Source organism: Streptopelia decaocto (assembly GCF_964273445.1).
Source record: "Streptopelia decaocto genome assembly, chromosome: 5".
Lineage (NCBI taxonomy): Eukaryota > Metazoa > Chordata > Aves > Columbiformes > Columbidae > Streptopelia > Streptopelia decaocto.
Genome location: NC_138659.1, coordinates 34,491,862 through 34,515,678, shown reverse-complemented (window position 1 = coordinate 34,515,678; position 23,817 = coordinate 34,491,862). Strand labels below are relative to the sequence as shown.

Sequence of the window (23,817 nt, the reverse complement as noted above, 5' to 3'; positions counted from 1 at the left end):
GCCGCCAGTGGGTACGGAGGCAGCTCGTCCTCGTGTGGAAAGGATATCAATATTTTACGTCCTATTTTTCTTCCAGAGAGATATTTTCTACTCTGAGAATAAGGATGCCCATCCCTGCAATCTGTTTGTCATTTAGGGCCCCGATATTTTTCTCTTGGTTCCACTATGTGCTGAAAATGCAACCTCTCTCCCGCATTAACATCTCATTAGCAGCAGCTACAAAAACTGTGCCCGAAACAGGAGGAGAAAGAAAAGGGCGAGAAATTAAAGATGCAAACGACCTGTTAGATCATCTGGCCCTTCCTTTGGGATTGTTTCGGGGTGTTTTGTCCAGTCTTGCTCAAAAGTCTCCAGGGCCATTACCGCTTCCCTCGGAGGGCGTTCCATTGTGTATTGAGAGAAACCTTCATAAATGTAAAAAGCTTTACACAATTGAGGTAAAAGAAACAGATTGAGTCATTGTATTGTTCTTTGTAATCAGCTTTGCTTTTCATTAATTTCCTCCCCAAAGCCTTATTTAGGCTGGGAATTGGGAAGAAAAGCAGGGAAGCGGCACGTGCGAGGGCTGGTGGGAACAGGCTGCCTGGCTCCGGCGGTTCCTGTGCATCACCCTCCTCTCCCCGATGCGTTCGAACACCATCGGGAGCTGCTCTGTCTCCTTGGGGGGCCAGATTTACCTGCAGTATTTCACACCGTAGACTGGTTCGATGCTTCCTCCACCTCTTGCAATGGGGGTGAGCTCATCTGAGCTGCTACTTGTTGCTGTAGCCTCCGAATTTAGCCGGTTTTAAAGATGGCAAGCGATACCACCAAAAAATAAAGCTACTGGTGCGCATCAGCTGGTGCGATGGTGGCCGAAAACAAAGGAAGACAATAGAGCTGGGTTTTGTGGGGTCCTTGCTGCTGCAGTGACTGGTGTTCGGGGTCTGGGGGTTGTGCCTTTCGCTGTGGGGACGTGGGGTTGGACACACAGCATCCTATGTCACTGGCGCTGACACATCAGACACATTTTGCTCATGGCATGTTCTGGGTGGTGCTTTGTTATCTAGGTCTCTATGTCCTCTGATGTTCCAGGTTTTTTGCTTCTTTTTAACCTTGCGGCCTGCTGGCTAATTTTTTCCTTTAAAGTGAATTTAAAGCCCTTCCCAAACCACCGTACTTCTTCCTCTGTTATGTAGTTATTTCCTCCTGCCTCTTTTTTCCTCCCTGACCTCCCCATTCTCATCCCTAACGTTTCTCTTTCACTCCCCATGTCCGCTGCATGTTGTGCTGGCTCTCCAAATTCAGGCAGGCTGCCAACATGGGTACAGAACACCCCTAAAGAAAGAAAGAGTGCCTTTGTCCTTCCTTCTCTAGTGGGATGTCTGAGCCTCAAGCGCTATGGCCATCGGTCCTCACCGGTCCTGCTGCCGCTGCCCACGTGTGCGCGATGAGAAATGAGCAGCGGGTGCCAGATGCTGCACAGCTGCCGCTTCCTCGCCAGCGTGGTCCAGCGCCGGACCAGCTTTAATCCTCCCTGCTGGAAAAACCTGGGATGCTAATCCTGGGCTCTGCCAGAGCAAATGGAAAGTCCATCCTTGTCTGCATAGGAAACACAGAGGAAATGTTTTGGGGGGAGCTGGGGTTTGCTTTGATTTTATCTGGGGAGCAGGGAGGGTCCCACGTGGTGCAAGGAGCGGCTGGGTTGCTTCAAGGAGCTGAGTGAAGCAGGTTCAACAGAAGTTTCATAGAACAGTTTGGGTTGAAGGGACCTTCAAAGCTTCCCCAGCACCATTCCTGCCATGACAGGGACATCTTCACCAGCTCAGGTTGCTCAGAGCCCCGTCCAGTCTGGCCTGGGATGTCTCCAGGGATGGTTCATCCACCACCTCTCTGGCCAACCTGGGCCAGGCTCTCACCACCCTCAGGGACAACAATTTCTTCCTCAAGTCCAGCCTGAATCTCCCTTCTTTAGTTTAAAACCATCACCTCTTGTCCTATCGCAACGGGCCCTGCTAAAAAGTCTGTCCCCATCTTTCTTATGGGCCCCTTTTAAGTACTGAAAGGCCAACTTTGGTGCTTTGCCCCGACACAGCCTGTGTAACCAGGAAGGCGGCGGCGGCATTTCTCCCTGTGTTTGAGTGTGGTTGTTGCATTTCCCAGCTATAAATGCTGCGGGGGGTTCACGGAGAACACAGAGGTGACTATTGCTGTGATCCAGCCCAGCCCCGAGCATTGCTGTTCTTTCACTGCAGCTCCCCGTTCTATTCTAACAGCTCGGGGGGGGGTTGCTTGCATCTCCTTTTTTCTCTCACCTGGTGTGCTCTGGGTGGGTGAGAAGGAAGAGGTGGGATGGCAGCTTGGGCTGCTGGCCATGGGGGAATTCCCCTGCCTGGGCTGTGAGCTGGCTGAGCCGGCTTTGCTCCCGCGCAGCCGGGCTGGAGACGGCCCAAATATCAGCCCAGACCTCCTCTCCCCTGCGGAGGATGTGGGACACCTCTCAGGGCTTGGAAACTGTGCCTGGGTGCTGGTTTGCCTCCGTCCTGCAATGCTCAGAGCCCTGTAGCGGGGGGTCTTGCAATGTTTGGGGCATCCTTTAATGCTCAGAGCCCTGCTTGGGGGTGTCCTGCGATGCTCACAGTGCTCAGAGTGTCTGTCCTGCACACCAGGATGTTCTGCTGAGCGGCGACAACCCCCCCAGGGCTTTCCTGCCCATGGTCTCTGGTGCGATGGGCTGAAATCCCCCATGCATCTCTGTGTTCACCCAACACAGAGAGGGACGGGACGCTCAGGACTTCCATGGTATGGGCTCAGTTTTCCCCAAGGAGCATCCTTTTGGGGCAAGGGGGCGGGGGTTTGGGTACCCTCGCCGTTTGGATCCGCAGGAGCAGGTACCTGGACCCGTGCCGAGGTCTGGCCTTGCAGCCCAGCCAGGGCCAGATGTTTCCCAGATGTTACTCACTTCCTGTCTGGCTCCTCCGTGTTTAGCTTTTTATGTACTTGTTTGTTTTGGACTACAAACAAAATAAAAAAGGGTTTTTATAACCCTGTTCCCAGGAGGCTGCGAGTTCAGGATATAATCTGAAGTCTATTCACTATTGTCTCAGTCCCTCTCCTGCCCTCGGTGTTGTCCCCAGGCGCACACAAGTTCACACGCTGCTTTTGTTAAAATGTTTGTGTGTTGTTTTGGGTTTCTTTTCCCATATTATGACTTTTTCTCAACAGGCACCAGGCGTTTTTCCTTATGACCAGTGCTCATAGGAGCGGTGGGAATAACCCTGGCTGGTTTGGGATGGGGGCAGAAGGAGCAAAGCCCGTGTTTCTCGGTCCTGAGCTGCTCTTTGCTGTGGTCTCTACTGTACCGAGGGTCCTCCTGTACGGCTGAGGATGGGAAACTCATTGCACTGATGGGATCCAGCACCCGCTAGATTGCTCTTGTGCCTTGCTGAGAATGTTTGGAGAGAGGTGAGGAAAGAACAAAATCACTGTGTAGACCACTGTTAAAAGAGGGAAGATTAAAACACTTGGACTGAAGGTTTTTGTACTTGATCAAGTGAATGCAGGGGCTAACAAAGAAACCCCAAAACAAAGAGAAAAGGCATCAAAAATGGTATTATGTGAGGGAACGCTGTTGACAACATATTCTTAACCCCATTGGGGTTAAGGCCCCTTTTCCTCTTTCTCCTTCTCTCTTAATTGCCTGTTAAATAATTTAAATATTTAGGACTAAAGGGCTTCAATTATCCATTAATTTACATTAGTAATTTATAGACGAGGCTGACTGGACACCCTGTTAGGGTAATGGGTCCCCGTGGACGGGCAGAAGCCGCGCTGCAGTGCATTTTCCTGGAAGCACAGCTGCATTTTTACACCTTCCAGCCTTTATTCCAAGTGCGTTGGGGGCCCGACGTGCTCCCGCACACTCGCAGGTGGCAAATGCAGCCCCATGTCCTTGGGAGAGGGCTGCTTGGGGTTTGATGCACTTTGGTGGTTTTGAATTCTCATTTTTGCAGCTTAAGCTGTGCTTGCAAGAGCCTGGCACTACTTGGAGCACGCCTAAATATCCCTTTCTGAGCTCAGCTGCAAGCAGCACTGTCCTTAGCAGGTTCTAGCTTATGCTTAGCACTAGATTTGAGACTAAACCCTGGCTTTAGATTCAGACAGGGGAACTGTATCCCTGCATTTTATGATGGCTGGTTCCTGGTCAGGGGCACCAAGTGGCTGAACCAGAGGAGCTTGGGGAGCTTCCAGGAAGACTCCATGTGCTTCCAGGAAAACTCGTCTATCCAGGAGCAGGGAGAGACCTGCAGGAAGGTGCTGGAGAATCCTTAACCCCATCCGCCACCTCCTTGGCAAGTTGCTTGCAAGCCCCAGCTGAAGCCTTGCCCATAGATGAGCCATCTGGCCAGGATTGAACCTGGTGCATGGTGGTGGGCATGTCCCTTGGCAAGGACAGGGTTAATTTGGTGGGGGCTTTCTGAGGCTAAGCCCCTTGGCTTAAGACATCCCTGGGTGCTGTGGGGATGCCAGGAAGCGGATCCAAGAGGTGGGTGGCTGGTGGCTTAGCCCGGAAGGCTGGTGTCCCCTGGGTGGTGACAGCCGACTCTTCCCTCCTGTCACCATGCTCCAGGATGAGCATGGGGCAGTACCTATTTTCTGCATTCAGAAATGCCATTTTGGGGAGCTCTGGCAGGTTTTAAGGTGCTGGTGCATCACCACCAGCCCCATGCTCGCTGGGTCCAGGCAGCACCAGAATCCATCCCCGCTGTGGCACAGGCATGGGGCGGCAGCTCAAGTGCTGGTGCAGGGCAGGAGGGAGCACATTGCTCTTCCCTGGAGCCCAATCAATCAAATTGGAGCCAAACTGCATGGCTGCAGCACGCTGGGAACACTGGAGCGTGCCCCCGACTCTGGTGGGTGGGGGGGTCCTAACCAGCCCTGCCTGCCCTCCCCAGCAGAGGTCACTTAATGACTCTGATTACCCACAGCATGGTGTCTTTAAAGCAATTAGCGCACATCACTTAGGGAAATGAAGCCTCTGGGGGATGGAGTGGAGAAGAGGACCAGGCTGGGGGGGCAAGGTGGTTTTTCCTCCCTTTTCCCCCATGCTTGATATGCATGATCCTTTGCCCCTTCTCTCTTGGGGACCTTTCTGGATCACTTCTATTGCTGCACATCCCTGAATGGTGCCTCCCAGCCCTACGAGAGCTGGGTAAGACTGCCCAGTGTGTCCTGCATCCATCCTCGCTACACGCCACGTTTGAAGTTAGAGATGCTCAGCACGTTTGTCACCATAAAGCCTCTGGATTCGGCACCCCAAACTTCATGTAATTTGTATTTCATGTAGTTTGAGTGTTGTGCCTCACTAGCAAGCATCCTAATATTTTAGGGTAATTTTTACTGATATCTGTAGCATCGAGTGAGAAGGAAGGGAGGGAAAGATGTCAGAGGGAGCCCAAGTATATCGCTATGTGTAGGTCCAGAGAGGTCACAGCATCACTGGGGATGGTGAGAGGTTGCATCCTGCCATGTAGAATGGTGCAGAGCCCCAAAGCTGGGACATTTTCAGCCCTGGCAGCTCCAGCGCCACCCGTGCTGAGAGGGGAGGATGCTTGGGGGAGGTTGGCCACCCTGCCATTTGGGGTTTGGTCCATGGGCCAGAGCTGGTGCGCACCAAGGAGGACAAAGGGAGGAAAGAGAAACTCAGCGCCATGAGAATATGATTTGTGTCTGAGAAGAAAAGGTGGAAATTCCCAGTGGTGAGAAAGGAAGAAACAGGCTGCGGCAGCTTGGGGTCCTGTGGTATTTAAACGCCAGGGAGGGCAGGAGGGGAGGAAGGTGCCAAACAACGTTAGGAAGCTCCTGACGGCTTCCCACCTCACTGCCGGTGGGAATGGATTTGATGGGGAGAAGGTTTTGCTTTTTGTAGGGGTTTCCTTCCTCTGGAGCGCGGGGTGTTTCTCCCTTTGGTGTGGGAGGCAATGTCAGGCAGAGACAGGCACCAAAACCAGGCACCAAAACCAGGCACCTCCCAGCTTTAATGGAATCTCTCATTTTTGCTGTGTAAAAGCAGGTGTGAAGCGCCAGGAGCCCAGGTGGCTTCGGCCTTTGGAGAGGAAGGAATAAAACTAATCAGGGTAATTGCTAAAGTCCTTTTGCAACCGGAGACCTGTGTCCGTGCTGCGATGGGGACGCCCAGCGCTGGGCTGGGGTACCTGCTCGGCGCTGCAGGGATCACAGTGCAGCGCCGGCAAGGCGATGGGGCAGCCTTGGCCTCTAAGCCGGTCTTGCTGATTGTTCGGGCTTTTGATTCTTTAATAGGGATATTGCTGAAAGAGCGGGGAGAGAGGAGTCTTAATATTTGATATTCAGCATTGGAAGGGATTATTTCATTTTTAGGTTTTTTTCTTAAATCTTTTTCTATCCCAGTTCTCCCCTCCCCCTTCTGTTTGTCCCTTACGAAGCGAAGAAAAGGGCAGAGAAAGGACAATGAAAAGCAAAATATTTCCAGCCTCCATTTGTGGTGGTTGGTTGTTTTTTGTTTTGATCATAGCAACAAATCTGAAAGATTAAGGGCAACTTTAAAGACTGTTTAATAAAGGGGCTTTAATCAGCTGCTCTTGTGATGTTCCTCCCCCAGTTGAATTAATGGAGAATTTGGCGCATCGAGTGGACCTTTTGTTGTGTATTTTTTTTTTTAATGATTAAAAAATAATGCAGTTATGAAAATTATTTAAAAACAGCGTTGCACTGAGCACCTTCTCCAATTGAATTTGGATGCCCTGTGAGGTGGGAGATGACCCTGGCCTGTGGGTTGGGTGGCGGGTGATGTGGGTACTGGGCGGCAGGTGATGCAGGTACTATGCAGGTACCGGGCAGCGGGTGATGCAGGTAACATGCGGGTAACGGGCGGCGGGTGATGCGGGTACCGGGTGATGCGGGTACTGGGCAGTGGGTGATGCAGTTACCTGGCGGGTACTGGGTGATGCGGGTACTGGGCAGTGGGTGATGCAGTTACCTGGCGGGTACCGGGTGATGCGGGTACTGGGCAGTGGGTGATGCAGTTACCTGGCGGGTACTGGGTGATGCGGGTACTGGGCAGTGGGTGATGCAGTTACCTGGCGGGTACTGGGTGATGCGGGTACCGGGTGGCGGGTGATGCAGGTACCATGCGGGTACCGGGTGATGCGGGTACCGGGCGGCGGGTGATGCAGGTACCAGGTGATGTGGGTACCGGGTACCGGGTGATGCAGGTACCGGGCAGTGGGTGATACAGGTACCATGCGGGTACTGGGTGATGCGGGTACCAGGTGGCGGGTGATGCAGGTACCATGCGGGTACTGGTTGATGCGGGTACCGGGCAGCGGGTGATGCAGGTACCATGCGGGTACCGGGTGATGCGGGTACCGGGCAGCGGGTGATGCAGGTACCATGCAGGTACCGGATGATGCGGGTACCGGGCAGCGGGTGATGCAGGTACCATGCAGGTACTGGGTGATGCAGGTACTGGGCAGCGGGTGATGCAGGTACCATGCGGGTACTGGGTGATGCGGGTACCATGCGGGTACCGGGCGGCGGGTGATGCAGGTACCAGGTGATGCAGGTACAGGGTGGTGGGTGATGTGGGTACCTGGTGGCGGGTGATGCAGGTACCAGGTGATGCTCCCAGCCCACGCTGGCTGCTGAGCGAGATGCAGGAGAAGGGTGGGAAAAGCTTTGCGTCTGGCAAGGGGCCTGTGGAGAGCGAGGCTGGCTGGGGGTGGTGGGGAGCATCCTTCCAGCGGCTTTTCTAGGGAGGAGGGTGAGAAAAAGACAAAAACTATGCAAAAAAGCCTTCTTCTGTGCGCTGCTTCTCCCTGCTTTGTAGCCAGCTGCCTAAACTTTGGCTTTACCTTGTTGGGCTCATGCCACCCCTTGCTTCCCCACCTTGGCTTCATTGGGGTGGGACATGCATAGCCTTCCTTCTGGATTTTGGGAAAAGCCAGAGCCATCAAACCTTGTGAGCCGCTTTTAGAGGTCACAGCCAGGGTGTTCCCCCTGCATGTGTGGCATCTGGGTGCTCAGAGGGTGAAACTCGCTCCCCTCCCTGTGTGATGTGCATGGTCCAGGGAGGGATGCTCGGAGCCAGGATGCTCGGAGGGCAGCGGAGCATCCTTCTCTTCCTGAGGAGCACAGGGCAGTTTGGAGCCCTGCTTGCTGCCAGTTTAAAGTTGCTTTTCATGCCCAAAGCCAGGGCGATCGCCTCCAAATTTACACATGGGAGGGCAAAAAAACAAACAAAAAGAAGCCCCCAAACACCCAACGTTGCAAACCAGCCGCCTGGCAATGGCACTCTCGGAGGGAATGCTGGCGAATTTACATTTTTAAATATGTATGTAATTTGGGTGAAGGGGAAATCGGTTTCTGTCTGCAAAACCAGCAAGTTTCTTTCTCACGGAGTTAGCGTTTGAAAACTGCCTTGCTCATTTCAACAGGAGACTTCTTTTCTCTTTTTTCCGGGGAGAGATTGCATCTTGCACTTGATTTACTGCAGTTTGAATGATAATTAATAATTCCTCGGACTTTCTGGCGTTAACTGGGGCAACAAGTCCCTGTTTGTTCCTTGTTTTCTTTTCCCCTCTCTCTTGTTGTAATTGTTATTCTTTTCACAACAGAAACACCGCACACGCGGTACATGTGAATAAACAGCCTATTACGGCATTATCTGCTGTTGGCTTTTTTCTTTTATGAGCCAAAGCAAATAAAAGTTCATATAATTATTATATCCATTAAATATAATGCTGTAGCCCGGTAAACAGAACAAACTATGCAAGAGTACCTTGACAATGGAATTAAAATAACACAAAGAAAAGTGTCTGTGCCCATAACGAGAACTGGCGCTAGATGAAATTTGGAGATAGTTTTCAAACATAACTACCTCCCCGAAGGAAATGTGTAAAACAGCACAAAAGAAGCGAGCACAATAGAGAGTAACGTGGATTTGCTACACAATTCCTCCTCCTTTCTTCTTTCTTGATTTTTTTTTAATTCATTCTCCTTTCCGTGGGTATTTATGGGGATTCTCAGGGCTCACAGCTCTGCTCTGTTAAAACCAGAAATCAGGAGCAATTTACTCCAATCTGCCTGTGCTGTGTTATAAATCTATATAATGAAAAATGAAGAGGTTTGTACCATAAGGGATCTCAGCTGTTTACACTTCTCAGGAGGCTTTGCCTTTGATTATCATAATCATAAAGATAAACAAAAGAGTAGTGGCTCCATAAATACTCCAGCGTAATGCATAATGAACAGAATGAATTTCTCTCCTCCAAACTCCCAGTAAGGGAGCTGACAGATCTGGGTGTTTCTCCTCCGGGGATGGTGGTGGTCGGGATTTGGGTTGGACCCTTGGAGCTGCAGGGATGCGTTGGTGGTGGGATGGCAGCGGTGGGATGCTCGGGGATGCAGCGGTGGGATGCTCGGGGATGCAGCGGTGGGATGCTCGGGGATGCAGCGGTGGGATGCTCGGAGATGCGGCAGTGGGGTGCTCAGGGATGCGTTGATGGGATGCTTGGGGATGCGTTGATGGGATACTCGGGGATGTGGCAGTGGGATGCTTGGGGATGCGGCAGTGGGGTGCTTAGGGATGTGGTGGTGGGATGCTCGGGGATGTGGCGGTGGGACGCTCAGAGATGTGGTGGTGGGATGCTTGGGGATGCAGTGATGGGATGCTCAGAGATGTGGCGGTGGGATGCTCGGGGACGCGGCGGTGGGATGCTCGGGGATGCGGCGGTGGGATGCTCGGGGATGCGGCGGTGGGATGTGGCGGCGGGATGCTCGGGGATGTGGCGGCGGGATGCTCGGGGATGTGGCGGCGGGATGCTCGGGGATGTGGCGGTGGGATGCTCGGGGATGCGGCAGTGGGATGCTCGGGGATGCGGCAGTGGGATGCTCGGGGATGCGTTGATGGGATGCTTGGAGATGCAGCGGTGGGATGCTCAAGGATGCGGCAGTGGGATGGCCTGTGTGAGGGCACCCTGCTTTTAGTTTTCCTCTTGGGCTACCTTGCAAAAGCCTGACCTGGGGCTTTAGTGCAAGATAGTTTTTAGGTTTTTTATTTTTGGTCAGGTTAAGTGTTTTCTGATCAATAAGGCCATTGCATGCAGAAACCCAACCTTGGTGCTGCCCAGCTCCTTCTTCCCACCCTTTTCTCAGCACAGACTTTGTTCCTGTGGTTTGTTGTTTTCTCCCGCTCTCCCCATGCCGTCCCGGTTAATAAAGGTGCTCAGGCAGGGCGGCCAGCTGCAGGCTTTTCATTTGCCTGGGAGAGGCATCTGCTTTTTTTTTCCAAGGGTGTAATTAGGGCTGGCTGGGCGCACCCCCTCATTAACCGGCTGGGGAGGAATGCTCGCTAATTATAACCTTTGCCTGCCACCGACCGGGGGAATCTGCTAACCCGTCTGGGATGTGAAATGCTGTCCTGGTGTCCGTCTGTCCCCTGTCCCAGGCTCGGTGGGCTCCGGGAGGAGCTGGAGGTGATGGGATGGAGGGATGGGGCTTGCTGGTGGTTGGATTTACCCTGGAGGATGATGCCGGGTTTGGCAGGGATGCAGAGGGACCGTGAAACTCGCAGGAAAGGGCGATCGATGGAAGAAAACAAGCTGGTTTCTCTGGCAGAAATGCTTTGGAGAAAAGGTTTAAGTGGTTCTTTCCAAATTTAGTTATTACTAAAAGCTTGGTGAGAATGCAGACCTTTGCTGTGTTACCATTGCGGGGGGTGGTGTCAGACGCCATGGAGATGAGCACCCATCAATGGCTGGACATTCCCTGGGGCTTTTTGACATCCAAACCCAACCTCGCTTGGGGCTGGAGATGAGATGCTGTTTGTCCTTGCCCTGCTACGCTGTGCTGAGTTTTTGGCCCCCTGGGGCTGGATCTGTGGGCAGCTCAGGTCCGTCCCACCCGTCCTCTCTGTCCTCCCTCCCACAGAGGGACATGTTAATGAGCGCTGAGCTGAGTTAATGTGGCTGGAGGTTACATCAGCGAGCTGTGAGCAAGGGCTCGGGGGTGACACCAGCCCTCGGGACAGCAGTGCCGAGGGTGTGTTACATCTCCTGCATCTTGCTTTCATCAGCTAAACCTGCTTTGAACAAATCGGCTGGTTTTGAAGGAACAAAATTGTGCTGGCTCTGTGCAAGGAGGCAGCAGGGAGGGAGATGGGGAGGAAACGTCACTCAGTGGCTTAAAATCTTCCAAACCCAGTACCACCCTTTATTTTGGCGCATCAGAGGTGTCCCCGGAGAAGGGGGTTTTGTGCTTTGCACAGCACTGCTCTGCCTCATGGAGACTCTGCCTTTGGAGGTGCCATGAGCTGCTGGCACCTCCTTGGTGACAGGGCTGTGTGTTGGGAGGCTGAGTTTGTGCGATGGGGAGCAGGGAGGAGCAGGGGATGCTCGGGGAAGAGAGGGCGATGCTTTGTGGAGAGAGGATGCTCACTCAGGGTGCTTTTAGGACAAAGATCTCAGCTTTGTTTTACTACTGGACCTGAGATTATCCCAGGAGGGCTCTCTGTGATGGGAAGCCCTTGGGAACCCCGGGGCTGTGATGCTGGCTCCTCCCTGAGCTCCGGATGGACTGAAATGCAGTGGGGTGAGGACTTCGTCCCATAGGATGACCCTCGCTGGAGCGGGGTGTCCCTCCATCCCGCCAGGGCTGCAGCGGGGATGCCCTCAGTCTGCCGGGCATTCTGGCATGGGAGCGACACACAACACGGCTCCGGCATCGCAATTTGCTGGAGCTTAAATGGCAACAGTGCTAATCCCTAAATGAGCCTGTTCATATGTTTCTCTCAGAGGCACCAGGAGGGGGGGATTTGGGGTGGGAGGAGAGCCCCGCTCCAGCCTTTCAGAAACCTCCTTGAGCCGAGCTGGTTGCCAGAGCATCCCCACCAGCTCGCCCTCCGGAGCCGGTTGCCGGAGCATCCCCACCAGCTCGCCCTCCGGAGCCGGCGGGTGGGGAAGGCAGGTGGCTGTCTCCTCCCGTGCTGGAGATAAGCTGTCAGATTTTTTTCCTCATTTCTACAGGAGGATTTCTCCCCACCTGGCAGGCGGGAATGGGTTTAACCATTGCCTCTCAGGCCTTTGCGTAAAGTAATCCTTGCCCCGAGACAGGCGTGGATGGGGGGAGCTGGAGGCAGAAAGGGTTAAGCCCCCACCGCCACCGAGATTTGCCATCCCGACTTAATCCTTCCATCCCTTCCATCGCATTCCTGCCTGCCCGGTGGGATGCGTGGCTGTGGGTGATGGGCACCAGGCTTCGCCGCCGCTAATGCTCCTGTAATCTTCCAAATATTTGGAGGGATAACAATTGCAGAGGAGAGGATTTTAACGCTTTCCTGCAGAGGTTGGCTCGGCCGTTGCTGCAAGGGGAGTTGCTTTCTGGGCTCGTCATCCCCCATGCTGTGTGTTTGGGGTGATGGTGGGGGGTAAATGCTGGACCTCGGCTCCGGTGCCGCTCCCCGGGTGGTGGTGGTTGATTTGGGTCGTGGATCTTCGACCGAGCTGCAAACGCTGGCTGCAAACATCTGCAGGTCACCCCCCAGGGAACAGATGCTGCGGATAATCCAGCTCAGCCCCATCAGATTAAAATGTGCGATGAGGGATGGAGGAGAAGAGGCTGGAGAGGACAGAAGTCGTCGGTGACTATTCCCCTCCTCCTTTCTCCACTTGCTGCTCCTACCATCCTCATCCTCCCGGCTTCAGGGTTTAGCCTTATGGTCTCTGATATTTATTAGTTTGTCACTGCTGGGTGTTTTGTTGCTTGTCTGATGGCAGTGCGGGCAGTCCGAGACTCCTTCCTTGGCTTCGTGTACAAAAGCGTGTCTCTCACATGTGCTGTTCCTCCCATCAACGGGCCAAATTGTCACCTCGCATGGGGGTGAAAGCATCTCTTCCCAAGGTGATGCTTACGGCCGGCCCCTTGCAAGCACCCGTGCAAACCCTCCTGCCAACAAGGTTTTCGCTGGTGTTAAAACCATTGGAACATCCCAGGGGATCCCTGCAACCTGAGGCTGGCTCCCCAACCTGCCACCTCAACACCATCATGGGAGAAGATTGTTCTAGCACAGAATACAGGATGATTGTGCCCAGCGTGGTTCTCCTCCCTTTTCTCACCCAAAGTCCCCGTTGTTCCTCTGCCTTAATTCCTCCCCAGTGTCTTTAAATACCAGTGGCCATATCTTGCTGGTGCTGAACGTCCTGCCCAGCTGCACATGCTTTTCTTTGGTTTCTGGGTGGAGGAATGAGCCGCCCCGGTGGGGCTGGGGCTCTGTGACATGGCCCCAGTTGGGAATCTGCCATGAAAAAACCATCATCTTTTCCCCTATGTCCTGTGAGAGCTGCTTTTTTGGCCTTGGATCTCTCTTGGCCACAAATGAAAGATCTCTCAGCTGTTGTGAGTTTGCAGGATTTAACTTTCCCAGCAGCTGAGATGGCTCCTGGCTTTAAAGCTTCAGGTGTTTGCAGTTCTAACCTTAAGCTGGGCAGGTTTCTACAGCCATTGATAGCCATGCTGGATGTGGCTGGGGAGAGCACCCTATTCCACCCCGCTCCTCCCCAAACTCACCGTCCCCGCTTGGAGAAGCAGCTTTAAATGTTGAGCTTGAGGCCCCCAGCATGGATTTGGGCAGCCCCTCTGTCCGGGGGACCCACCGATGGGGAGTTGGCAAGTTTTTGGTAGCGCTGGCAGCGTTTCAGCCCTGAACCCTGCGCTGGGAGACCGAGGTGGCTCTGCTCTCGCTGCATCACCCGTCCCACTGCCCATGATCACGGGTGAGTCACAAATGTGCAAATTCCATCCCTGTGGGGCTGTGACTCATCCCCTCCCCGCTCCCAGATCCTCTCAGGTGACTTAAGCCTGGCTTAGTGGTGGCAGGGTGGGAGGAAACGTGTCCCTGGTGTTAGCTGGGGGAGGAGGACCTCTCTTTGCCCACAGTTTGGGTGCACATGTGCTTTGGAGTGTCACTTTGCCAGAGGCGAGCCCCAAAGGGCAAGATCCTTCCGAAAATCACCTTCTTTGCGCATGTTGGGTCCTCCTGGGTCACCCTTATGGTGGCAGGTGGGCTGCAGGACTCCTCGCTTGCATCTCGGGGTGGCATACCTGGTTGGGGCGAAAACACAAATATAGGAAGAAAGGGGGAAAGGAAAAGTGGAAGAAGAACTTAATGGGGAGCTCGATACCTGCATGACAGGCAGGGATAATGTATCTTGGAGTAGTTCTCCTGGCCGGCAAACTCAGGTGCAGCGTTGCAGGCTGCATGCCGCAGGGATGCAGGGAGAGAGCATCATTGCGGAGAGGTTTTCACACCAGCCCAGGAGTGAAGTTCTGTTGGCTGCCTCCATTGCCAGTTGCGTTATCTCCTGCCAGCCCCCTTTGCCAGGGAATTTAGATTCGTGCCATGGAAAAAAGGCAACAAAACAACTCAGTGGATGCGAAACTGAATAGTAAATTAACAAAGGAAAAAAGTGATATTTGCTGCTGTGACAGAAATAAGAGGCTGCTCAGCGGGAGAGGGGAGCGGGCCCTGATATGGGCACAGGAAGAAGCGTGGGGCTGTTGGTGGTGGGGGCTCACACCCCCATCCCCATGCCCGCCATGAGACACTGGGGAAATGACAGGTCTGCAAACGAGCTGGAGGAGGAACCGGTGGTGGAGTACTGGGGAAGAGCCAGAGAGAGAGAAATTAGCCCGGAGTTTAATTCATTGTTTCCAAAAGAGCAGTTAATGGATTATGACAAATGTCCTACCGCTCTCCCTTAGTGCTGTGTTAAATGGAAATGGAAAGTCAATTTTCCTAAATGGATTTTAAACGACTGACCTGCGTGTGTTTTTTTTTCCCCCGTACTGATTTTTGCTCGGGAGGCAGCTTGGTCATCTTGTTTTATTGACGCATCTGATTTATTTTATGGTGGTTTTTCCTCCTTCCGTCTCGGGATTGTTTGATGCTGTCCGTGCAGCGCCGCTCCTTGCCAAGGGTGACGGAGGGAGTGGGCTCCTTTCTTCCTTGCCAGCTCTGGAGATGTTATCGCAGGGCTGGGAATATTTACTGTTTTCCCGCACATGCTGCAGTGCCTGCAGTTGAGAATCACAGCTCTTGCTGGGGGAAGAGAGGAGGAGGAAAAGCTCATAACTCTTTTAGATGTTAAGTAAAAAAAGGCTTTGTGATGTGACCTGACTGCTAGCGAGATGCCCAGAAACAACAGGTTAAGCAGCCGCATCCCAGCGTGCGTGCGTGTGTGTCTGTGTGTGTGTTTTATCAGTCCTGTGATATTTGGGTTTAATCTTTATGGGCAAAATGGCTGGGAACGGGTTTGCCACGTGGGATGCTGCAGATGCTCCTCGGTGCCTGTCACAGCATCTCCTCAAACCAGTGCTGGGCATGAGGCTCCTGCTCCGCAGGGATTATGTCTCTGGTTGAGCACTGAGGTCCTTGCCCCTTTGCAAGACTTTTTTTTGGCCTGGCTTGACCTCTTTTTCTATTTATTGTTGCATTTCGATAGCTTTTGAGAGCAATAAGATGCAGCTCACTAGGGCGCCGAACCCTTCTGGTTTCTGGGGTGGGATGGTGGGAATCCTGATTGCGTTTTGGGGTGATGTTTTCTGGACGTGATTGCTCACCTGTGTTGGGCTGATGGCACGTGGATGCCCTCGGACACATGGGTGAATTTTGGGCTTGTCCTATGCAGGGACATGGTTTGGACTTGATGATCCTTGTGGGTCCCTTCCTACGCGAGACGTTCTATGATTCGATGGTCCCTGTGGGCTGTGCGGGCTCTGGTGCTCCCTCTGTCCTGTGATGCTGAGATCCATGTGTGGGCCGGGGAGTGAGATCCTGAACGTGGCTCCACCAAAGAGTGAGATGTGTGAGATTTGTGCTGGGTTGTGGTCACCGTTCCCAGCACAAGCCGTGCTCATTGTGCTCGGAGCATGCCCGTGCATTCCTCAGGGCTGCGGGAGGCAGCCTTGGGATGGGATGGGGGACACCAGCCCCCCAGAGCCTCTCTGTGTCCCAATCGCCATCCCTGGACTTGGTTTTGGTTTTGTGTTTTCCTGGTTGTCTCCTCTAGCAAGATCCATCCCTGGAGACATCCCAGGCCAGGCTGGACAGGGCTCTGAGCAACCTGAGCTGCTGAAGATGTCTCTGCTCATGGCAGGGGTGTTGGACTAGATGAGTTTTGAAGGCCCCTTCCACCAAACTATTCTATGGTTCTACAGTCGCCTAGGCTTTGGGCTCGGCCTGTGGGCAGGGGGGCTGGTACCCAGGCAGAACCGGGATGCATGCTGCAGCCCTCTTTTTGCTTTGTGGAACATCCTCAGCAGGGGCTGCTGGTGACATCGTCACGTTGGGTGGTCCTGGGAAAGAAAGGGAGGGATGAAGCGGCACAGGGAGGAGTTGCGTCCCCGCTGGGATGGGACTAATGGTGCCTCCCGATCCCCTGGCAGGGCTGGAGTACAGCGACGTGCTGCCCGACTCCTTCCCCTCGGCGCCGGCCGAGACCCTCCCTCACTTCCTGCTGGAGCCGCAGGACGCCTACATCGTGAAGAACAAGCCGGTGGAGCTCGTGTGCCGCGCCAACCCCGCCACCCAGATCTACTTCAAGTGCAACGGGGAGTGGGTCAACCAGAACGACCACGTCACCAAGGAGAGCCTGGACGAGGTCACCGGTGAGCAAAGCCACCCCGGCATCCCACTGCCCACCCCTCCCCTCCCTCCTTTCCAGGAGCTTCTGCCCTTTTCTCTCTTGCACATCCGTGCTGGAGATGATTCTCCTCCACCAACGGGTCTCTCCAGTTACTTTTTGTATCACTCCCAGGTGAGTGCAATCTCTTGAGGTCGCTCTTGCATGTTTTCCATCTCCTCAGCCCATGTTTCCCTTTCCATACCAGCCATGAATTTTAGCAGAGGAGCTGCCCCTTTCCGGACCGCTGATGAAGGCACTATGATGATGGAATGGGTCTCCACACCCTATAGAGGCTGGGGAAGTCAGCTGGCGTGCTTGCACGCTTACCCCTTAGCAGGATTTGGAGTCATTACATGGGATTTGAAAGGCAGCATGTTTAAAACTGATGAAAAAAATACCTGATCAAGACATAGGAGTCATTGCCACGAGGGGTGGCAAAGGCCAGCAGCTTACTCAGGTTTGCAAAGGGATTAGTTGCTTAACGGGTAATGAGAACATTTGCAGGTAGGGTTTGAAATGTCTTTTAGTGGCAGATGAGCTCTTCCCTGCCTTGGAGGACTAGGCAGCTACTGGTGGCCTGAAACGGGGGGACCAGTGGGTGGTTTAGGCATTTTAGAGAGTGTCTGATTCCATGGGACTGGGCACTGCAGAGCTGCTTACCCTGTGCTTGGAAGCGTCCCAGCATAAGAATGAGGTGTGGGGATTGGATATATAATGTAATCAACTAGATTTGCTAAATTTGGGAGGAGGGGAGGAAAACGATCACGTTTGCCACATAAGATCCATCCATGCAAATCCCTGAGGGTGCAGCATCCCTGGTCCGCAGGAGGCTTTAAACCAAGGTGGTCTGCATGGCTGTGGCTTTGGCCCCAGAGGGCAGGCTGGGCTTAGAGGAGAGACTTTGTCAGCCTGGACGGGCACAAGTGCTTTTACAGAACCTACTCTTGTCCGTTTTCTTCCCCATCCTTGCCCTTCCCCATCATCTCCTGGGCTCTCCCTCCAGCACTATCCATGAGCCGGTCCTTCCTTGGGTGCACCTCTGAACCCGTTCTGCAACGGGAAGATAAGTTCTTTTCCTTGTGGCTTTCTGAGCCTTTCCTAAACCTGCTTCATGGGTTCCCAGGGTGGTTTTGTTCCAGAGGACCTCTTTGTGCAGCACAGCCAAAAACACCCGGGCAGGCTGTCCCCTTGTTTCTTAGGCAGCCGTTAGGAGCATCATCAGCACAGTTTCTTTCAGGCTGCCTCTCCACCTCCCAGCTCTCGCCGAGGCCAGATTGGAAACCCTCACTGCTCCAGGGCGAAGTCAGTGCCGATTAGTGACCCAGCAGCCATTGCCCAGGGGTTATTGATTTATTTATAACGTGTGGCTGCACTGGGTCGAGCCAAAGGTTTGTGCGCCCGGCGTGCAGCGGTGGTGGGTGCTCGGGGGAAGAGCATTGAACCGGGACGAGGATGGAGCTATGAACCCTTCTCTGTTGCTCTCCCAGCTCCCTACAGTCTGTGAGTCAGGACTGGTGGTGATGTCTTAGCAGTGTGGTCCAGCTCCAGATGGATTCTGCCCCTGTTAATGTGTCTAAGTGTTGTTAGCACTCGTTTCTTCTCTGGATCATCCCAGCATCCTGTAGCAGGGAGTTTCACGGTTTAGGGATGTGCGGTGTGGAAAAACCACTATATTTCTGCCTCTACTGCTTGATCAGCCTCTTGGGTGAATACTCCTTACCAAATATCCTGCCTCACACAACTCTTGAGCAAAGCAAGCTGGAGAAACACAGTAGAAAGGAGCAGAAAGTTATGCAGTGTGAGCTTACCCTGTTTCTCAGAGGGAAATTTGTGGGGGGGGAACTCATCCCATAGTGGGGATTCATTTGCTGTGGGCCAGCATCTCCCTCTCAGATCCCAGCCTGCAGATGCAGAACGCGTGCCAGCAATTTGGGGAGGAAACGGTGCGCATCTTCTTCACCCAGGCTTCAAAAATGGTATTGCTGCTATCAGCGGACACACCGCCAATCCCTTCGGTGTGGAGGTGATGCCGTGCATGTCAAACTCCTCCAGCGTGAGCGTATCTGCCCAAGAAAAAGGGAGTTGGAACCAAAATGGTTTGCTGTGATAAAAACAATCTGCATTGGCAGTGCCTGTCGTTCGCAGAGAAAGCTGCTGCAAAGGGCACGGCGCAATGGGTTAACGTGCTGAGGTGTTTGTAGTTTAAGTATCTTGGGTTAAAAGCTTGGAAGAAAGGACCTTTAAACAAAAAAAAATCATAGAAATAAAAGGCAACTTTGAGGATGACGTGTCGGGAATGAGCTGGGCTCAGTAATGCTCCCACTGCCTCTGATCCAAACCATTTCATGCGGAAGAAAGCAAAAATAGGCCAAGTCAGAGAGGATAATTCAGCCGGACAAGAAGGGGCGGTTGGTAGGAGCGGCTGTGGTTGGATTCCTGTAAGCCCTTTAAAGAGTCACTTCTGTGAGCTGTAAGCTCAGCCTACAGCTTTGGGGAGTCTTTGTTTTTGGGGTTTACGGGGCATTTGCAGAACTTTCCCGGGCTTTCCAGAGACACGAGTTGATTTGGAGCCACCCCTGTCCTGGCTCCTTGTAAATCCCTCATTTTGCCAAAAGTGCTCAACCCAAATGCCTTTTTTCTTTCCCCCCCCACTTCTTAATAGTGGCAAAATAAATTGCATTTCCTTGGTGCCCGTTTGTCAGCTGTTCCACAGGAAGGTGTCAGAGAGACGGTAATTGCTCCTCGCAGCGCTGGGATCCAGCTAACAAAATTACAGCTGGGGAATCTGCGGCTCTCTGTTGCCATTAACTTAAGGTCTTTTTATAAATAGAAGCTGTAAAAAAAGGGCAGGTATTGCTGAAAATAAGGAAAAATAAGTCCTGAGTCCCTCCTGCCCTTGGCGATGGCCACACCATGAGAGGCTGATGCTTCAGGTGAGACGCAGCATCCTGTGGTCCAGGGGACCGTGTCCTGTACTGCCTTTGTCATCGCACCCCTGCCATGGCCAGGGTGTCCTGGCAGACTTCATGGAGGCATGTAATGCTTTTTGGACTCAGCGGGCATGAAACACCATCGTCTTTGGGTGATATTCCTCAAGATCTTTTATTTATCGTGTTATATTTGTATTTAAATGGCAGCTGACAGAGATGGTTTCTTCCTCCAGCAGCACCTTGGAGGCATCCTTCAAACCTGGCGGGTGGAGAGGGGTCTGGGCAGGGATGGGGATGTTGGTGTTGGAGGGGCTTATGGAAGAGGGTGGTGCCTCCTGAAGGTGTCCTGGTCCTGTACAAGACTCCTCCACATGTGCTGCGTCCCTGCTTTCAGATCCAAGTCACCATCTGGAAAGAACAATCTCCATGATTTGCAGAGATGACAAACTCAGATGCCTCCAACCCGCTGCTTGTATCCTCCAGCTCTGTGCACCCAGCAGCCCTCCTCCCGGGTGCTGCCTCAGTTTCCCTTCTGCTGAGCTGACGCTGTCCCTGTCCCCTTCCAGGGCTGCTGGTGCGGGAGGTGCAGATCGAGGTGTCCCGGCAGCAGGTGGAGGAGCTCTTTGGCTTAGAAGATTACTGGTGCCAGTGCGTGGCCTGGAGCTCGGCGGGCACCACGAAGAGCCGCCGCGCGTACGTCCGCATCGCATGTAAGTGCCTGGTACGCAACGTATTGGCTGAGACACAACCCTTCCATCTCTAAAAGTGCTTTTTGGTCAGTCGGAGGTGACCCATCCTTGTCCTGGTCTTATCTCCCCATCCCAGCTCTGGCTTTGCATCTGAGTGGGCATCATCCTGACCAGCCTGGGTTAAACCCACGTTGCCCATCAGTGTGCTCAGCTCTTCCTGCTGCTTTATTTTCGTTAGAAACCCGATGGTGAGCACCTTGCACGCTTTGCCTGAATCAGCGACTCCGTGTCCCTGGAGTCCCTGCTGTCATATGTCACCTCTCTAAGCTGCTGTTTGCAGGTGTCAGCCTGATTAAGGACGAGTTAATCAAGCCGTTACCCGGCTGAATTTGCTCTCTTAGCAAATGAGATGGCAAAGCTACAGGAGAAGGGCCAGGCTTCCCTAGTTGTAAACAGATTTTGCTATTAGAAGGCTAATAATCCAGCATGTCATCCAAAACAGAGGTGGCTGGTGTATCAGCTACGCTGCTGAAGGATTTACTCTGAAGAGGGAAAAATATGACAGGGCACAGGGCTGGCTACTGAGGGAGCCCTCTGGTCCAGCCCCAGCCAAGGGCTTGGTGCTTCTTGGAGCCGAGCAGATGAGCTGAGCTGATGGGAGCTGCAGCTGTAGAGGTCTGGGTGCTGTAGCAGAGGATTCCAGCACCATCTAGTGATGCTTCTGCTCCTTTCAAGGCTCTGAAGTGGGATCCTGCCGTGTCCCCAGATCACTGGGGGCTCTGCAGGGCTTCTGGCCTCTCCCGCTTCACCCAAAGCACCAGGAGCCCCTTGCTGAGCCAGCCTGGCTTTCCCGCAGCAGCCGTTCCCCATTTTGAAACTGGGGTGCAATAGCCAGGTTTCCAGCAAGTCTTGGGACGTGGCTCAGCCAGGAGCAGCAGAGCCACACAACAAGCCACCGGAGCCCTGAAATTTGGGGATTTGGTTTGGTGGGAGCTGAGCGGTTGTATAAATCTTGGTTTTTGAAGAGCGTTCCTGGTGTAGAGAGCCCAGAGGGGGAGAGAAATGATGGTGAAGCTGAAGTTTAGCCCCAAAAGGAAAAGGCAGGCAGGGTTATAAGCTTGTAAGTGCATGAAGGAGGAAAGGCATCGTCCTCAGGCACCACGTGCTGTCCTGAATCCCCCCTGGGAAGCTGCTTAGTCAGCTCCTTCCTTCTGGGACATGTTTTGCTCCAGCTGTGCTGTACCAGAGGCATTTCCCTACTTGTGTGCTCCTGGCGTCTGGGCGATGCTCTCTCCCCTCCAAGGTTTTGCAGGTTGCCCTGTTTCCACAGCAGTTTAGTAACCCCAGGGTATTCCTTCCCCCTCCAGATCTCCGGAAGAACTTTGACCAGGAACCGCTGGGCAAGGAGGTCCCGCTGGAGCAGGAGGTCCTGCTGCAGTGCCGCCCGCCCGAGGGGGTGCCGCAGGCAGAGGTGAGCAGCTTGGCACCCAAAAAGAAGGGACATCACCTCCCGGAGGTCTGCAGCCGTAGCTGGAGAGAGATGGGGCATGTCCCTGCAGATAGCCTGTAGCTGTGGTGGGCGGCCTCACATCAAGGCTCTCAGCTTTCATTATTTAGCAGAATTGTTTGTTTGGGGCAGTGCGTCTGTGATTGTGACATCTAGTGACACACATAACCTCTGCACCTTCTCTGCGCCCCTCTCCCATGCTTCCTGATGTGCCATTAACCTGTCAGAGGGACAATCTGATGAGGAAGCACCCAATGACTTGTCTGAAGGGGAGCAGTGACAAGTGAGAGCCAAGGGCTGGAAAACTCAATATGGATGGGTTTCCCTAGCCTAGTAGCGATGCTTTCCCTCCCCACAGCTCTGAGAGCTCCCATGGTAACCACAATGTCCCATCCTTGGCCAAAACAGCAGTAACATGTCCCGGTCAGGCCTGGTTTGGCCCAAATAAATACAGTCGGAGGCAAGATTGACCACCAAAGGTTGTGGTGCTGAGGATGCTGGTGGTCTCGGTAACGAAGATGGGGAAGGCTTTGGGGCAGGCCATAGGCTGGTCTGGGGCTGTCGTTCTCCATCAGGGCTGATTAATACAGCCCCTCCAACCTGGTGTTTGTCCTCGCTTGTGCCCGCACCCACGCCTAGTGCCAGTATTGACTCACACCCTTCCCAAGCAGCCTAGTTAAGCAGTTGTGTCCTAGCTTAGCTTTGGAAGGTCCTTGGAAACCCTCATGGTGGGGAGCACGTGGGATGGGCATTTCCACCAAAACCCATGATGTGCTTTCCTGGCTGAGCATTCAGTTCTTGTTCAGCTTAATCACCGTCCTTCCCCATCCCTTCCTTTGCATTGCTAGGTGGAGTGGCTGAGGAACGAGGATGTCATTGATCCCACCCAGGACACCAACTTCCTGATCACCATCGATCACAACCTCATCATCAAGCAAGCTCGGCTCTTGGACACTGCTAATTACACTTGCATGGCCAAGAACATCGTGGCCAAGCGCAGGAGCACCACAGCTGCTGTCATCGTCTACGGTACCAGCCTTTGCTCTTGGGGAGGGGACCTGTGCTGCTGGTCGTGTCTCCAAGCCATGGGGAAATACAGGCACTTTCTGGGAGCGGTAGGAGGAAACCCCACCAGGGCATTACGTTAAACTGGGTGTAATACCCCATGCCTGCTTGCGCAGGCCATTAGGAGAGGTTATTATGTGTTGGTAATTGCAGACCTTCTCGGTTGGCTACAAAGGTGGCTGGATGTTGGACGCAGCTGAGTTGCTTTGTCTTTCAAGGCAGCTGAAAAGCTGTGTTTGGCTGAACTTTGCTAAGAAACCAAAGATCTGCTGTGGCCAGGCGCAAAAATATTTGTAAAGTGGAAAAAGGACCAAAGCCGGCTTGAGCACCTTGTGCATATGGGGTGCATGACACGAGGAGGAGTCTTGTGATGTGCTTTTCTGGAGGGAGAGCCGTTCTAGGGGGTCACAGAGGACCTGGTGAGCCCTAGGCTAAGCTTCTGTCCCTGCTGAACTGGGCTCCATTGATGCATTAACGCTGTGCATCTCCTCTTGCAGTGAACGGTGGCTGGTCCACCTGGTCCGAGTGGTCTCCTTGCAACAACCGCTGTGGCCGGGGCTGGCAGAAGCGCACCCGGACATGCACCAACCCTGCGCCACTCAACGGTGGCTCCTTCTGTGATGGGCAGCCTTTCCAGAAGATCACCTGCACCACCCTCTGCCCAGGTAAGGGGGGTTTCAGAAACCTTGCCCACACTGCCTGTCCCCCACATTGCATGGTCCAGCTGTTCTCCTGGTGCTCCCCAAGGAGACAGGGGCTCGGGAGACTGGTGTGAAGCATCTTCCAGTCTGCCAGGACTTAAAAGAAGCATAGAATGAGTCCAGCCATTAACCCAACACTGGCACTAAACCATGTCCCAAGAACCTCAACCACATGTCTTTTAAACCCCTCCAGGGATGGTGACTCCAGCACTGCCCTGGGCAGCCTGT

General features: G+C 53.5%; 1 protein-coding gene across 3 annotated transcripts in view; it reads left to right on the top strand.

The window, feature by feature from the left end:
* UNC5B (unc-5 netrin receptor B) overlaps positions 1–23,817 on the top strand; it is a 57,208-nt gene that overhangs the window by 23,295 nt on the left and 10,096 nt on the right. For all 3 annotated transcript variants that reach the window (XM_082053560.1, XM_082053558.1, XM_082053559.1), the window contains exons 2-6: positions 16,459–16,680; positions 20,194–20,337; positions 21,684–21,787; positions 22,672–22,852; positions 23,386–23,553. In XM_082053560.1, coding sequence (XP_081909686.1) covers positions 16,459–16,680; positions 20,194–20,337; positions 21,684–21,787; positions 22,672–22,852; positions 23,386–23,553 — 819 coding nt within the window. The remainder of the gene's footprint in view (positions 1–16,458; positions 16,681–20,193; positions 20,338–21,683; positions 21,788–22,671; positions 22,853–23,385; positions 23,554–23,817) is intronic.